Raw genomic sequence first — 15,119 nt, forward strand, 5'->3', positions numbered from 1 at the left:
TAAAACCTCATATCTGGAAACTGAGGTCTCGACTTGATTTCATAACAAGACCGAAAAGACCCCTTAGACCCAAAAAGCCGAAAGGACCCAAAGACCCAATGGACCCCAAAGGCCCTGAAGACCCAAAATACCCCCAAAGACCCTTAAAGACCCCAAAGACCAAAAATATCCAAAAGACTGAAAAGACGCCAAAGATCCTTAAAGTCCCAAAAAACTCCAAATAATGAAAAGACCCCTAAAACCGACAAGACCCCAAAAAACAAAAATACTCCAAAAACAGAAAAGACCCCAAAGACTGAAAAGATGCTGAATACCCAGAAAGACCTGAATACCCAAAGGTTGGGATCATGGGTATTGTTAGCTAGGGTGGCGGTTGATAGGGGATTGTGAGGGGATGGTGAAGGGGGTTGGGGGAGGGGTATTGTTAGCTAGGGTGATGGTTGTGAGGGGATGGTGGAGTGAGGGTAAGGAGTGTGGGGTGGTCTTGGGTATTGTTAGGTAGGGTGATGGTTTATGGGAGAATGTGCAGGGGGGTAGGGAGGGGGGTGGGGGTTGTGGGTATTGTTAGCTAGCGTGATGGTTTATGGGAGAATGTGAAGGGGGGTAGGAAGGGGGGTTGGGGTTGTGGGTATTGTTAGCTAGGGTGATGGTTGATAGGGGATTGTGAGGGGATGGTGAAGAGGGGTTGGGGGATGGGTTGGGGTTGTGGGTATTGTTAGCTAGGGTGATGGTTGATAGGGGATTGTGAGGGGATGGTGGAGTGGGGTAAGGGGTGTAGGGTGGTCATGGGTATTGTTTGCTAGGGTGATGGTTTATGGGAGAATGTGAGGGGATGGTGAAGAGGGGTTGGGGGATGGGTTGGGGTTGTGGGTATTGTTAGCTGGGGGTGATGGTTGATAGGGGATTGTGAGGGGATGGTGGAGTGGGGTGTGGGGTGGTCATGGGTATTTTTAGCTAGGGTGACCGTTGTGGGGGGAAGTGGAGTGTGGGGAGGGTGGGGGGTTATTATGGGTATTGTTAGGTAGGTTGATGCTTTATGGGGGATTGTGAGGATGGTGGAGGGGAGGGGAAAGAGGAGGGTGTGTGTATTGTAACTCAGGTGATGTTTGATTTTTTTTTATTTCTGGAAAATTGAGATGCCTAAAAAATCAAGGACACCGATGTTGAACAGACATCAGCAAGAGCAATATTACCAAAGGAAACCAACAAGAAATCCAAGTCAAAGTAGTTGTGTCAGCAGAAAATATCAGATGGCAGGAAAATGTGTTGCACGCTTGGAACAAGATCGCCCGTATGGTGGGTACTCTGCTCGTAATTATAATACTAAGACTCTGTAATACTAAATTATAATACTAAATAGACAAGTAGAACGCTTAAGCTAATCTGTATGAAATTTCTTGATCATGACCCAGAGATACATTGGTTGAGAAACAAAAAATGATGACGTCATCTGTCACGTGGTTCGGTAGCCATATTTTTATGATGTAGCCGTGGGGCAATGCTGTCTGGAACAGCGTTTGTCTGTCTATCTGGTGTTTCTATGTATGTCCCTCACAAACGTCCACCAATCAGAGCAGACGATCTGGTCACAAGACAGTGGGGACAGCAGATCTTCCACTCAGCAGATCTAAGCCCAGCTCGGTTGTTGGACTATCGGTCTTGTTTTTGTGACAAGTGCTTTAGACCTAGGGGTAGTTTCCTGTGTTACCTTCTGCTTATTTTCTTGCATCATCATTTTGTGTGATGCCCTGGTGATAGTAGTAATACACCATTAAAAGAGGTGAAAAAACAAATGAAATGAGCTGCAAGAAGCACTTGACTAAAAGTGAGATTACATGCCAAACCTACCTGTGGGCCTGATTTCCGGTCTGTTCTGTGTAGATCTCGACCAGTCCTCCTTTTCTGCAAAGCCTGCAATAGCCAGCACAAGGTAAAACTAGAACGACACTCAGTAGAGCGCATACTCCCGCCGTGGGTGGCCGCTGCTGAGCCCTATCCTCCAATGGTAAAAAAAATCCTTCAAAAAATTCCTGGATCCAGAATAATATCCTGAGATTCACCAAAAACGAATCAATTCTTCCTTATCCCAAGGGCAATCATCCCACCAACTTTCATCCAAATCCGTTCAGAACTTTTCCAGATATCTTGTTCACGAACATACGAACACACACACACACACACACACACACACACACACACATGGACGCATACGATCGAATGCATTACTCCCTGGCGGGAGTAATAAAGTGAACTTTGGCTCCTTGTTCATACTCATCGTCCGACATTCTCAATCGATGATTTTTTTTTTTACAAATTCCTTATCCTTACAGGGACCTTTTAATCAGCATAGCTCATGTGATGATGTATTCACTCCAATTTCTCTGAATCACAAGTTTTTTTTTCTTCCAATTTTCCAATTTTCCAGTTTTTCCAAACCCGATGGAATAATATTTACCGATATGAACAGTGATGTGGCTTTTATTGAAATTCTACAAATATTGTTTAGATTTTGATGATTTGTGTGTGATATGATTTAACGGATGTTTATATGAATCGTTTAAAATAAAAAAGCCTTCAATTTCTGATATTTTGCCTTTTCATTTGGGCCTCCCAATTGAAGCCCCGCCCATAGGGTGGGTACCGTTGCTAGTAAGTGTAATGTGTAATTTGTAATGTGTAATGGGTGATGTGTTATGGGTAATGTGTAATGGGTGATGTGTTATGGGTAATGTGTAATGTGTTATGGGTAATGTGTAATGTGTAATGTGTTATGGGTAATGTGTAATGTGTTATGGGTAATGTGTAATGTGTAATGTGTTATGGGTAATGTGTAATGTGTTATGGGTAATGTGTAATGTGTTATGGGTAATGTGTAATGTGTTATGGGTAATGTGTAATGTGTTATGGGTAATGTGTAATGTGTTATGGGTAATGTGTAATGTGTTATGGGTAATGTGTAATGTGTAATGTGTTATGGGTAATGTGTAATGTGTTATGGGTAATGTGTAATGTGTAATGTGTTATGGGTAATGTGTTATGGGTAATGTGTAATGTGTAATGTGTTATGGGTAATGTGTAATGTGTTATGGGTAATGTGTAATGTGTTATGGGTAATGTGTAATGTGTTATGGGTAATGTGTAATGTGTTATGGGTAATGTGTAATGTGTTATGGGTAATGTGTAATGTGTTATGGGTAATGTGTAATGTGTAATGTGTTATGGGTAATGTGTAATGTGTAATGTGTTATGGGTAATGTGTAATGTGTTATGGGTAATGTGTAATGTGTAATGTGTTATGGGTAATGTGTAATGTGTTATGGGTAATGTGTAATGTGTTATGGGTAATGTGTAATGTGTTATGGGTAATGTGTAATGTGTTATGGGTAATGTGTAATGTGTAATGTGTTATGGGTAATGTGTAATGTGTTATGGGTAATGTGTAATGTGTAATGTGTTATGGGTAATGTGTAATGTGTTATGGGTAATGTGTAATGTGTTATGGGTAATGTGTAATGTGTTATGGGTAATGTGTAATGTGTTATGGGTAATGGGTAATGTGTTATGGGTAATGTGTTATGGGTAATGTGTAATGTGTTATGGGTAATGTGTAATGTGTTATGGGTAATGTGTAATGTGTTCTGAGTGAAGGTTTTACCTCGAATCTGAATGAAATATTTTCACATTTATTCCATCAAATTATTTATATCGAAGTTATAGGAGAATACAAGAAGGCTCATGCAAAGAAAATAATTATATAACATGGATATAACACAAGAAAAATTATGAGGTGCCTCTAATGCCCCAGGCCTGCATTAGTGATATGAATGAAGAACGAAGCTTTTTCCTACAAACCTGAATGAAAATTTTCATATTGTTGTCACTGAATTATTTGTAACCAAGTTATCGGAGCATATAATGAGGCTCATATCAAGAAAATAATGATATAACATAGTAGTACAACAACATTTATGCCTGGTCTCTAAGGCCCTGGCCTGCATTCGTGTTATGAGTGAAGAATGAAGATTTTCCCACGAACCTGAATGAAATTTTCATATTTTTGTAACTGAATTATTTGTAACTAAGTTAGAGGAGCATATAATGAGGGTCATATCAAGAAAATAATGATATAACATAGTAGTACAACGACATTTATGCGGGGCCTCGAAGGCCCCAGGCCTGCATTCGTTTAGGATTTTCGTGATATAAGTGAAGAATGAAGATTTTCCCACGACCCTGAATGAAATTTTATTTCATTTATGTCACTGAATTTTGTGTAACAACATGAAAGTCGGTGAAAATGAGGCTCATTACCAAAAAAAATTGTACCACTTAGTTTTTGCAACAAAAATAAAACCTTGTGGGCCTCCGAGGCACAGTCACTGCATCCAAGGGTTCAGATATATAGGACTTGTTCAGCTTGTACCTAAATTGCGTTTCAAGACAGGCACGTTAGGATACGGTGTACTTTTGCATGAATTACAAGGACATTAACAGACAATTGTCAAGTGGAAGAGTTTATGGGATTTGAATCTGCGATTGCAGCATAATCTGTGTGCTAATAGGCCAAAGCACACGTGTGCCGTGTGTTTCTCATATGTGCTGTGTCCTACTCATCATAACAACCACTCATCAGCCTTGTAGAGGAAGAACTCAGTGAACTGCCCACATTGTGAAATCTCTTTTTTACCATATAAAACACAATGTCAGTTTGTGTGTTTGTGCAGATGTCTCTCCTCCTTCATACGGGCAGGTTTTAAAGGCCAATCTTTTAACATGAATATGTGGTCACTACGGTCTATTTTTGAGGATAAAACAACTCGACAAACATTTTCCACAAAAGAGAAATTTTGTTTCTTCTTTTGGAATTGTAGACGGTGGCTTGCAAACCGAGCCTCAAGGGCAATGTACAGAAGCATTTTTTTAAAAATACCAATAAATACAAGGCATAGGAGGAGAAATTTGCTGCAGGTCATGTGCAACATGCACAGAGTAAAACGAGTGTTCATTTACATCCATAGGATGTCTAATAAATAAAGAAGAAATAAGCACACCTGACACTAGGCCGAGGCTTCAGACTTTGGCACGCCCACAAGGCTGCGCCGTCAAATAAACTCTTCCAACCCATCATTTTTGACAGGCTTTTTCTAGTTCAATAATAAAATACTCAATGTCCTACTCTATAGCGTTTGTGATCATCTTGACGAGTAGTCACTGATCCACATTGTTTGTTTTGTCCTGGGCCATGTATCAAGCTGGCAAATTGGATTTCAAATTAAACCCTACTGGTTTGAAAATGGCGCCGTTTCATTTTGTAAAACTATCCCTGCGGACACTTTGCAACACATGGGCAAGGCCTTCATTGTGGTATTTATGAACTTCAGGTGCATAGGACTTGTGGTGTAATCTATGCTCTTAACTAGCAGTAAAATACAATAACCAATAGTAGTCTCAGATTACAATTATATGTTTTTTATTTCCCACAGCCGACAAAATGGCTACCAACGCTACACCAATCAAGGTAATGGATGCACGTAATGGCATATCAGAGGTGCACGTTTCGACACCACACCAAAGACTTCAATGTGCTCCCAATATTGCGGTCTGAACTGATATTTGTCGGAGCTATTTTCCTGATTTCTGAAATGGTTCCTGCATGATTCTGGCAAGTGGAGACGTGGCATGAATTAGTTCCCAAATTTTCATTCCTGACCATATACAGGTATATTCTACACTATTGGTAACACGAGTCGGGTATTGATATGTATTGAGAGCACCTCTCGGCCCTTCTCGAGCTCTTTCTGGAGAGCTTGCTTGGCGATTTCCAGTTCCAGCAATTTCTGCCTCAATGCCTCGTTCTCATCTTCCACCTTTCCCCGCTTCTCTTCCACCGCCTCAAGCTCTTGGTGCAGTCGCACTGAAACATCCTTGGCTACCTGTTGATGTGGGTACACAGACACACACATGCATGAACGCACGCTCACAGTTGCTCAATAGACAGAGACAATGATTTTGTCACACTTGGCGTCTGAGCTTAACCCCTAACTGTGAAATGTGTTATAACTCGTGCTTTTTCTTTCACACCTAGGTTAGGTGATTATTAAAACCCTTAGCACCTGCCTCAGTGCATGGAGATGCAAATGTTGAAATTGCGTCTTCACCTTTCTTTCCAAGGTTTGCATCTCTCCTCAGTCTCCCTGTATCTTTGCTTGTGTTTGTTACCTCCACCACCAAAGGCGGATGGAGGTTATGGTTTCACCCCTGTCTGTCTGTCTGTTTGTTTGTCTGTCTGTCTGTCTGTCTGTGAACAAGACATCTCAAAAGTTTGTGGACGAATTGAGACGAAATTTGTCAGAGAGGTCGTGTATGTGACGCAGACGAAATGATTAGATTTTGGTGAAGATCCAGATCTTGATCCGGCGAGTAGAATTTTTAAAGTGATTCTTCACCATTGGGAGATAGGGCCAAAAACGATATACAGCAGGACATCTCAAAAAGTTGTGGACCGATTTGGAGGAAACTTGGTGGAGGTAAAAATTGGTTCGATTTTGGTGAAGATCTGAATATGGATTCGTATACGAGAAATTTGCAAGTGATAATTCACCATTGGGTGATAGGTATAAAACCTATACATAGCATGATATCTCAAAAAGTGAAATAATAATCTCAATGAAAATTTATGTAAAAACCATAAATGCATCCGTAAAACTAGAACGGCACGCAGTAGAGAGCATACCTCCGCCAGGTGAACAGTTTACGTTTTGTATCCCAGAGTAGACCAGAAAAATCACAATACAGAATCACATTTAATCAAAATCATCTGTCCACAACTTTTTGACATATACTTTTTGAGCTGTATATCGGTTTTGGCCCGATCTCCCAATGGTGGAGAATCACTTAGAAAATTAAATAATTCTCATATCGAATCCATATTCAGATCTTTTCCAAAATCGAATCAATTCGTCCTTGTCACACCTGACCTGTCCACCAAGTTTCGTCCAAATCCATCTACAACTTTTTGAGATATCCTGCTATGTATCGTTTTTGACCCTATCTCCCTATGGTGAAGAATCACTCGAAAAATGATCAGAGCCGGATCCGAATCAGGATCTTCACCAAAATCTAATCATTTCGGCCTTGTCACACACGCTACATCTCTGCCAAATTTTGTACAAATCCGTCCACAACTTTTTGAGATATTTTTTTCACAAACGGACAGGCAAACAGACAAGCAGATGAAAAACCGATGACGTCATCCTTATTATTTTTTTCTCCAGTTTTTTTTTTTTTTTTTTTGGATACTGAATCGAGGCTCGTGAAAAAGCTAACATTTACTTCACAAACAAATCAACCAGACAAACAAAATATATAAAAAGAGAGAGTGGAAGACAAGATGGGGAGAGAAGGGGAAGCACACAAACACAACATTTGAGAGCAGGGAGATGTGTGGGAGGGAGAGGGCTTGGGGGGAGGAGGCGTGGGAAGGGGGGGGGGGGTGGGAGAAGTATAAAACACAAGGACACCAAGGACTTCCAGGACAGAAGTTGGTATTTCAAAAAAGTGGAATTGGGGTGAAATTAGCGGGGATAGAAAAGATCAAGGTTTTGGATGGGTGAAGATAAGAGATGGTGGTGAACCGCTGTTTTAAAGACCTGGAGGGTGGAGTGGGATTGAAGAGAGTGAGGGAGTTTGTTCCAGAGGCAGGAGAAAAGAGGAATGAAGAGTCTTGATTTTGGCAGTTTAACCATAAGAGGGTTGCAGGCAGATCTTGTGCGACCTGTAGGAATATTTGCGGGACAGAGCCCAGAGAGAGCTGGGGGGGCAAGCCCAGAGAGGAGTCGGTAGAAGACGGAAAGACCACCAACCTGCCTGCGGTGAGTGAGTGAGAGGCCTTTGGAGTTAGCTTCATCGCGGGAGATTCCAATGATTCTGAATGCTTTGGTTTCTGCTGAATGGTGAACAGCGTGAAGATGAGCTAGGTGTGAGGCAGGAGCACCAGCCCAGAGGGGAGAGCAGTATTCCATTGAGCTGCGGATGAAAGCCTTGTATGTGGTGAGGAGCTCAGGTGTGCCAAAGAAGGACTTCGCACGACGGAGGATGCCCAGTCAGCGACTGGCTTTGGAGGCCAGATTTGAAATGTGATTTTCCCAGGAAAGATCATGGCAGATAGTGAGACCCAAAAGCTTGAGTGACAGAACTTCTTGGAGAGGATTATTCAGAAAGTGGATGGGAGGGTTGTCCAGTCGGTCTTTTCGGAGAGACATCGTAAGAGTGTGAGATTTGTCAGGATTGAAAGACATGTTCCACTTGTTTGCCCAGTCTGTGATTTTGTCCAGGTCTGCAGAGAGTGAGGAGGCTGCAGACTGCCGATCTGAGGGATGAAGAATGGAGCGACAGAGAGTAGAGTCATCAGCAAAGAGATAGAGAGGATTTTCAAGAGAGTCAGAGAGATCATTGATGAAGACCAGAAAAAGCACAGGGCCCAGAACACTGCCTTGGGGAACTCCAGCCTGAACAGGAAGAGGAGATGAGAGAAACCCATTCAGGGCCACACGTTGACTACGACTAGAGAGGAAGTCCACCAGCCATGCATGGAGATTTCCATGGATACCAAAAGAGGAGAGTTTGGTGAGCAGGGCGGAGTGCCAGACCATATCGAAGGCACGTGATATGTCAAGGGTGACAGCTCTAATTTCCTGTTTGGCATTGAGGACCTCCATCCATTGTTAAGAAAGCAGAAGCAACATGTCCAGAGTAGAGTGACCAGGTCTGAAACCAAATTGATGATCAGAGATCAAGCCATTGGAGAAGAGGAAAGATTTCATATCTGAAGCAATGATGGAATCCATGACTTTGCTGATAATTGGGAGAAGGCTGATTGGTCGGTAGTTGCTGAGATCTGTTTTTGCACCTTTTTTGTGCAAAGTGGTGATGTTGGCAGATTTCCAAGCAGATGGCAGATGACCTTGAGCAAAAGAGAGGGTGAAGAGAACAGAGAGAGGGAGTGAAAGAGCGGAAGAACAGGATTTTCGGACCTGTGGGCTGATGCCGTCAGGTCCAGTTGCAGAATCAGAGTCGAGGGTTGACGGAAACTTTTCCACCTTGTCAGGAGGAAAGGACACAGAGTCCAGGAGCAGCTGGGTACGACTGGGTACGGTGGGTACAGAGAGGGATGGGTTTGGGACATCAGATTTAGAGGCAAACACAGAGTTGAGGCATTCAGCTTTTTCACGTGTGGAGTCAGCCGTGTGGCCGTTTGAGGTGAGGGAGGGGATGGAGGGGGAACAAACACCAGAAACAGATTTGACCAGACGCCACCAGGATTTGGAAGAGGGAGACAGATAAGAGAGTTCGGTCCTGAGAACGGAGAGATATTGTTTTCTGGCTCTCCTGAGGGTGGACACACACTTGTTCCGGGCTTTGTGAAAGGAAATGAGATTTCCTTGCATTGGATTTGCTTTCCAGGAGACGAAAGCAAGTTGTTTCTGGGCAATAGCCTCACCACAGGATTCCGTGTACCATGGACGGGAGGAAGGGTATGACAACTGAAGACGAGATGGGACAAATCTGTGCATGAGAGAAAGCAATTTACTTTGGAAGAATTCTCAGGATGAGTTGATGTCAGAGGCGGTAGAGATGGGAGACCAGTCCAGATGATTGATGGCTGCTTGAAGACCGTGCCAGTTGGCCTGAGTGAAATGCCAGACTCGTCGACGGTGAGGAGGCTCTCTGAGAATTGTCAGAGAGGTGTCCACTTTAACAAGCACATGATCAGATGAGTCGATTGGAGCAGAAGAAGAGCAGCAGACATTTTCAGGGAAGTTCGTCATAACCAAGTCCAGAAGAGAAGATGCTCCGTTGACTGAGATCCGGGTCGGGAAATTGACAGATTGTGTTAGTCCCAGTGAGTCACAAAAGTCCTTTGCTGAAGAGCCATGGCTGGTGAGAGAGGTATCCACACACAGCCAACTGGCATGGTGACAATTGAAATCACCACATATGAGGAAGAGAGAGTTGGGATGGGCAGATAGAAGTTGGTCCATATTATCAGACAGCAAGATGTCGATGGAGTCATCACTGGTTGGTGGATGGTACAACACACATATGAACAAAAGGTGGGAGCGAAGGGGAAGCCATAGCCAAAGGTATTCCTGGGGGTGAGGTGGAGAGAGGGCAGTGCAGGGCGAGTGAGGAAGAGAGTTTTTTTATAAAGATAGCAACCCCACCTCCAGGACGAAGCTCAGGTCTATCTTACCAGAGGAGGGAGTAACCTGGGAGAGATACCAAGGAATCAGAGACATCATGAAGGAGGAAAGTTTCTGTTAAGCAGATCACGTCTGGTTTGTCAGAAGCAAACTGTATGGAGAGATCAGTCAAGTTTGAGCGAAGGCTCCGGATGTTTGAGGTCCATACTGTTAAAGAAGAGGAAGGGGGAGCATCGGATACCAGAACAGGGGGGGGGGGTAGGGTAAGATGTGGAAGAGGAGGAAGAGGTAGGGAGAGCTGTTGAAGGTGTGTCAGACATTTCAGAATAGCTTGGAGAAAGGGAAGAATGGGGCGGACAAAAAGGTTTGATGATGATTGGCTGAGGTGCAGTGAGGTGTTATTTGAGGAGGAGGAAGAGTGAGGCAGAATGTTGAGGGAGATTAAGGTGAAAGTTGGAAGGGGGAAGAAGCGGGGAGGACGCTTTGAGGAGGAGGGGTGAGAGGGGAGTCTAGGAGGGGAGGAGTGAGGGAGAGTCTCGGAGGGGAGGGGTGTGGGGGGAGTTTAGGAGGGAAGGGGCAAGGGGGGACATTTGAAAGGGATGGGTGATGGGGATGATTTGGAGGGGAAGGGCAAGGGGGTAGATTTAGAGGGGAGGGATGATGGGGAAGTTTCGAGGGGAGGGGTGATGGGGAAGTTTTGGAGGGAAGGGGTGATGGGGAAGATTTGGAGGGGAGGGGAAAGGGGGATGATTTGAAAGGGATGGGTGATGGGGAAGATTTGGAGAGGAGGGGCAAGGGCAAATATTTGAAAGAGATGGGTGATGGGGAAGATTTGGAGGGGAGGGGCAAGTCGGTAGATTTGGAGGGGGAGGGGTGATGGGGAAGTTTTGAAGGGGAGGGGTGATGGGGAAGTTTTGGAGGGAAGGGGTGATGGGGAAGTTTTGGAGGGAAGGGGTGATGGGGAAGATTTGGAGGGGAGGGGTGAGATTGGATTTTGAAAAGTGTACGATTAATGGGAAACGAACATTTATTGCAAAATGAGTTTCTTGAGACCTTCGAGTCAAAAATACGTTTGAGGACGCTGAAGGATGGGTGGAGTGCTGGAGAGTTTAGGGAATGTATGAAAGAGGCACTGTAAGAGATGGATTTTTTTTTTGGAATGAATAGATTTGGTGAGCAATTCGAAAGCATCCTTTTATAGAAGAAGAAGAAAAAGGTGTTATCGTATACGACAGAAAACAGTTCTTCAGGGGACAGTTTAAACATTTTTTAACAACGTGATCACGAACAACGTGGTCGAAGAACGAACGAACAAATACGAACGAACAAACGGATAAGAACAGAGAAGGAAATATTTTTGGGGTTTTTTTTTTTTTTGAGTTGAGATTTTAAAACAAGGAAGTATGGGGTGAAAAGACCGTGAAAAACAGAGACAGAAAGTAATTGCAGTGCAATCGAAGAACCGCTGAGACAAAAACAAAGCCTCAAGCCAAGGTCGGACACGGTAGCCTACTAGTACTACACTAGGCCTCAGAATACGTGACACGAACTAACCGACGATTCTGTACACAGGTATGAAAAACCAACACCGAGAATCCTATTAAAGACACACCAATAGTTACACACACTGAAGGAAAGATACATTTTCGACAAAAACACAATTGTGGAAAAATTACTTCACTTCGAAAGCGTGCACGCATGGACAACTTTGAAGAGACGTGACCTCCAATCTTGCGCCATTATTCCCCATTATGCTGACATGGCGCTCAGGAAATTGCATCTTGATTGGATGAAGTTTTGTACTTGTCGATTTATCGAATTATGATGTCATAATGGAGGCCTTGGGCCTAGAGAGTTAAAAATTGGGCACAGTCTATTCCAGGGCAAGACAAATATGTGTAAAGTATGGTGATTCTATGTGCAACGATGTAGACATAGTACTGCGCACAAACAGGCAGATAAACAGATGAAAAATTTGTCAGAGACCGAGGACTTGCCGGAATGTAATTTTTTTATCGGCCATTTTGGACAAATATGGCGGCCAAACCACGTGACCGATGACGTCATCATTATTTGTTTTCTAAACTAATTTATTCCTAGATTATGCTCAAGAAATTTCATCTTGATCGGATGAAGTTTTGTACTTGTCGAATTATGACGTCATAATGGAGGCACCTATGACATCATCATCAACATATTTTATTCCCCATGGAGAGTTCTTTACAATGAGCCATGTCTCAATTTTTTCTATTCAGCAATTTCGGAGATATAGAGGTGCAAAGTTTTTAAGGTTTTCGAAGATGGCGGCCGAACTACGTGACCGATGACGTCATCTTTTTTTTTTCTCCACCAGTTTATGCCGTCATGGCGCTCAAGAAATTGCATCTTGTTTGGATGAAGTTTTGTACTTGTCGAATTATCGAATTATGACGTCATAATGGAAGCCTTGGGCCTAGAGAGTTAAAAATTGGGCACAGTCTATTCCAGGGCAAGACACATATGTGTGTAAAGTATGGCGATGCTATGTGCAACGATGTAGACGTAGTGCTGCACACAAACAAACAGACAGACAGACAAACCAACCAACCAACATACTTGCCGGAATCTTTTCCGGCAAGTAACAAACAGACAGACAAGGGTAAAAACGTAAACTCCATCCACCTTTCGTGGCGGAGGTAATGAAACAAAATAAAATAAACACACCTAAATTGATATCTAGCAGCAGTTCGGTGATGATTGCCTATAATCATAAAGCTTCTATTTATTATATATCCATGTACGACGCACAATCTGTTATTGCTTACACAATGTGTAAGCATGCCCCACTAAAATGTAGATATAAACTCTCCACCATGTAAAATTGCAAAAGTGATTAACCTTAACCCTAGCCCTAAAATTGAAAACCGAACATGTATAATTGATTAATGCAAATGTTGAAGGACTGTTAAAGCATTCACATTCCAAGTTCTTTTTTAGTACGAGGGATGGGCAAAACACCACCTGATTGCAAGTTTACACATGGGGCAATTCCCCTGTGCAATAAATCATTCAACACGAGAATCCCGTGCACCCGTACCTTTTTAGAGGTGACACAAGGCATTTGAGCAAATTTAAAAGTCTTTCCAAGATCGCAACGTTTGGATAATCCAAAAAAAAAAACGATTACATTATTTAAGTAAAACATCACCCCGTAGAGTGCGTATCTCCACCAGGCTGAACAGTTTACGTTTTGTATCCCACTGATAGTACTGGATGTGCTGACCTGAAGCAAAATCGAATTGGTTTGTTCTTGTCACACACCCAACCTGTCCACCATGTTTCGTCCGAATCCGTTAATAACTTTTTGAGATATCCCGCTCACAGACAGACAAACAACAAATAGTTAAAACAAATAACTGACCTACATCCACCTTCGATGGCGGATGTAACGATCCATTATGATGCCACGTCGATCGGAAAATGAGAGTAATCAAACCATTGGACACCTTCAAGCATAGTCATCCATGAGCCATGGTGCAAGGGTCTCTAATGAGAGGAGAGGAACTTTATGACCACGGGTAATATCAAGCCACTGGATCAACAAGAGATATGCCAAGAAGGGGACATCCCAGGATAACGACTCCCACTCAGGACTGATGCATTCACATGACCCATCTACGCAATCGGTTTCAAACTGCCCAGAATACTGCAAGCACACTTCCAGGACCTCACAGGATAGGATTCCACACCACCTTGAGGCTTCTCCATGATGCAGGGATCCGTGCTCTTTTCCCAGTTTCGCGTCCAAGATTTGCACCTCAAAACATTCAAGCCTGCTTGCAGTGGTCAAATCAGGACATCCGATGGTCGACAGAAAACACAATGAGCGATATGCCCATCTGTGTCCAGGACGTCATAAATATTGGGCATGGAAGTGTCATGATGTGGAATAGTATTACTGAAATATTCCATACCGTCTTGATCCATGTCCATGACAATCTGGGATTCTTCATGAGATCTTACAGAAACATGAGTTCCTTAACCTTCAACAACATGGTGCAGGATTCATCTTTACGCATGCTATTGCTCCTGCTCACAGGGCCATTCAAACAAGTGACGTTCTTTTCCATACCAACATTAATGTTGTGACACCCTGGCCTGCCATCTCGCCACATTTAAGTACAATTGAACATCTCTGGGATATCATTGATCGTTTTGTTTGAACCTTGCCAAGACTCGACGAGCTGAAACAGCTGATTCTGGAGTGGAATGCCATTCCCTAGGCCCAGATTTGAGTGCAGTGATTTGCCGGAGGTGGATATACCTGGTATTGAGATTGTTACTTCCAAGTTGGATCCCCATGTGAAAACATTTGCCACAACGCAGCATTACGTGATCAGGTCACAATGAAATGGATGTGTGATCATTCAGCATTTATCTCGGTGGTTTGCATCTCATCTGTGTCCCATGACGTCACATAAATAAATCTCATCGACAACAATGACGCATTCTGTTTTTTAATGGCAGAAAGTGTAGATTTATAGACTTTTAAATGATGAAGATGTTATTGAAGGCTGAAAATTATTATGAAGAAAATGAAATATAAATGTGTGTGTGTGCATCCACTAAAGGATAATGAAAACGAGGTGTATGCACTTGATGATATGATTCTATTGTTTTCCAGGAAGCACATTCACCTTGAGATCCTGTTCAAGGCCACGCACCGCATCCTCATCGGGGTACCCCGCCTGGGTGGTGCGTACCCCACGACGGTCCACTTTGCGGAGACGATATTGCAAGATGCGGCAGGTCTTGTACGAGCGGTCCAGCTCGCGACGCAGTTCCTGCAGCTGCTGGACGTCCTCTTCAAGGAAACCGTCTCTCATCTCCTCCATCTCAGCACGTAGCTCCTCCAGTTCATCCTGTAAAGGATCATGG

The 15,119-nt window shown here is 43.2% G+C and overlaps 1 protein-coding gene across 4 annotated transcripts in view; it reads right to left on the minus strand.

Moving 5' to 3' along the window:
* The window catches only part of LOC137438849 (microtubule cross-linking factor 1-like), a 100,897-nt gene that overhangs the window by 72,237 nt on the left and 13,541 nt on the right, over nucleotides 1-15,119 (minus strand). For 3 of the 4 annotated variants that reach the window (XM_068134271.2, XM_068134270.2, XM_078767323.1), the window contains exons 2-4: nucleotides 14,879-15,103; nucleotides 5,775-5,933; nucleotides 1,849-1,911 (exon numbers count right to left, since the gene is read on the minus strand). In XM_068134271.2, the coding sequence (XP_067990372.2) occupies nucleotides 1,849-1,911; nucleotides 5,775-5,933; nucleotides 14,879-15,103 (447 nt within the window). The remainder of the gene's footprint in view (nucleotides 1-1,848; nucleotides 1,912-5,774; nucleotides 5,934-14,878; nucleotides 15,104-15,119) is intronic. The other variant, XM_068134273.2, reaches the window with a different exon arrangement.

This window comes from Myxine glutinosa, chromosome 13 (genome assembly GCF_964187855.1).
Source record: "Myxine glutinosa chromosome 13, kmMyxGlut1.1, whole genome shotgun sequence".
Classification (NCBI taxonomy): Eukaryota; Metazoa; Chordata; class Myxini; order Myxiniformes; family Myxinidae; genus Myxine; species Myxine glutinosa.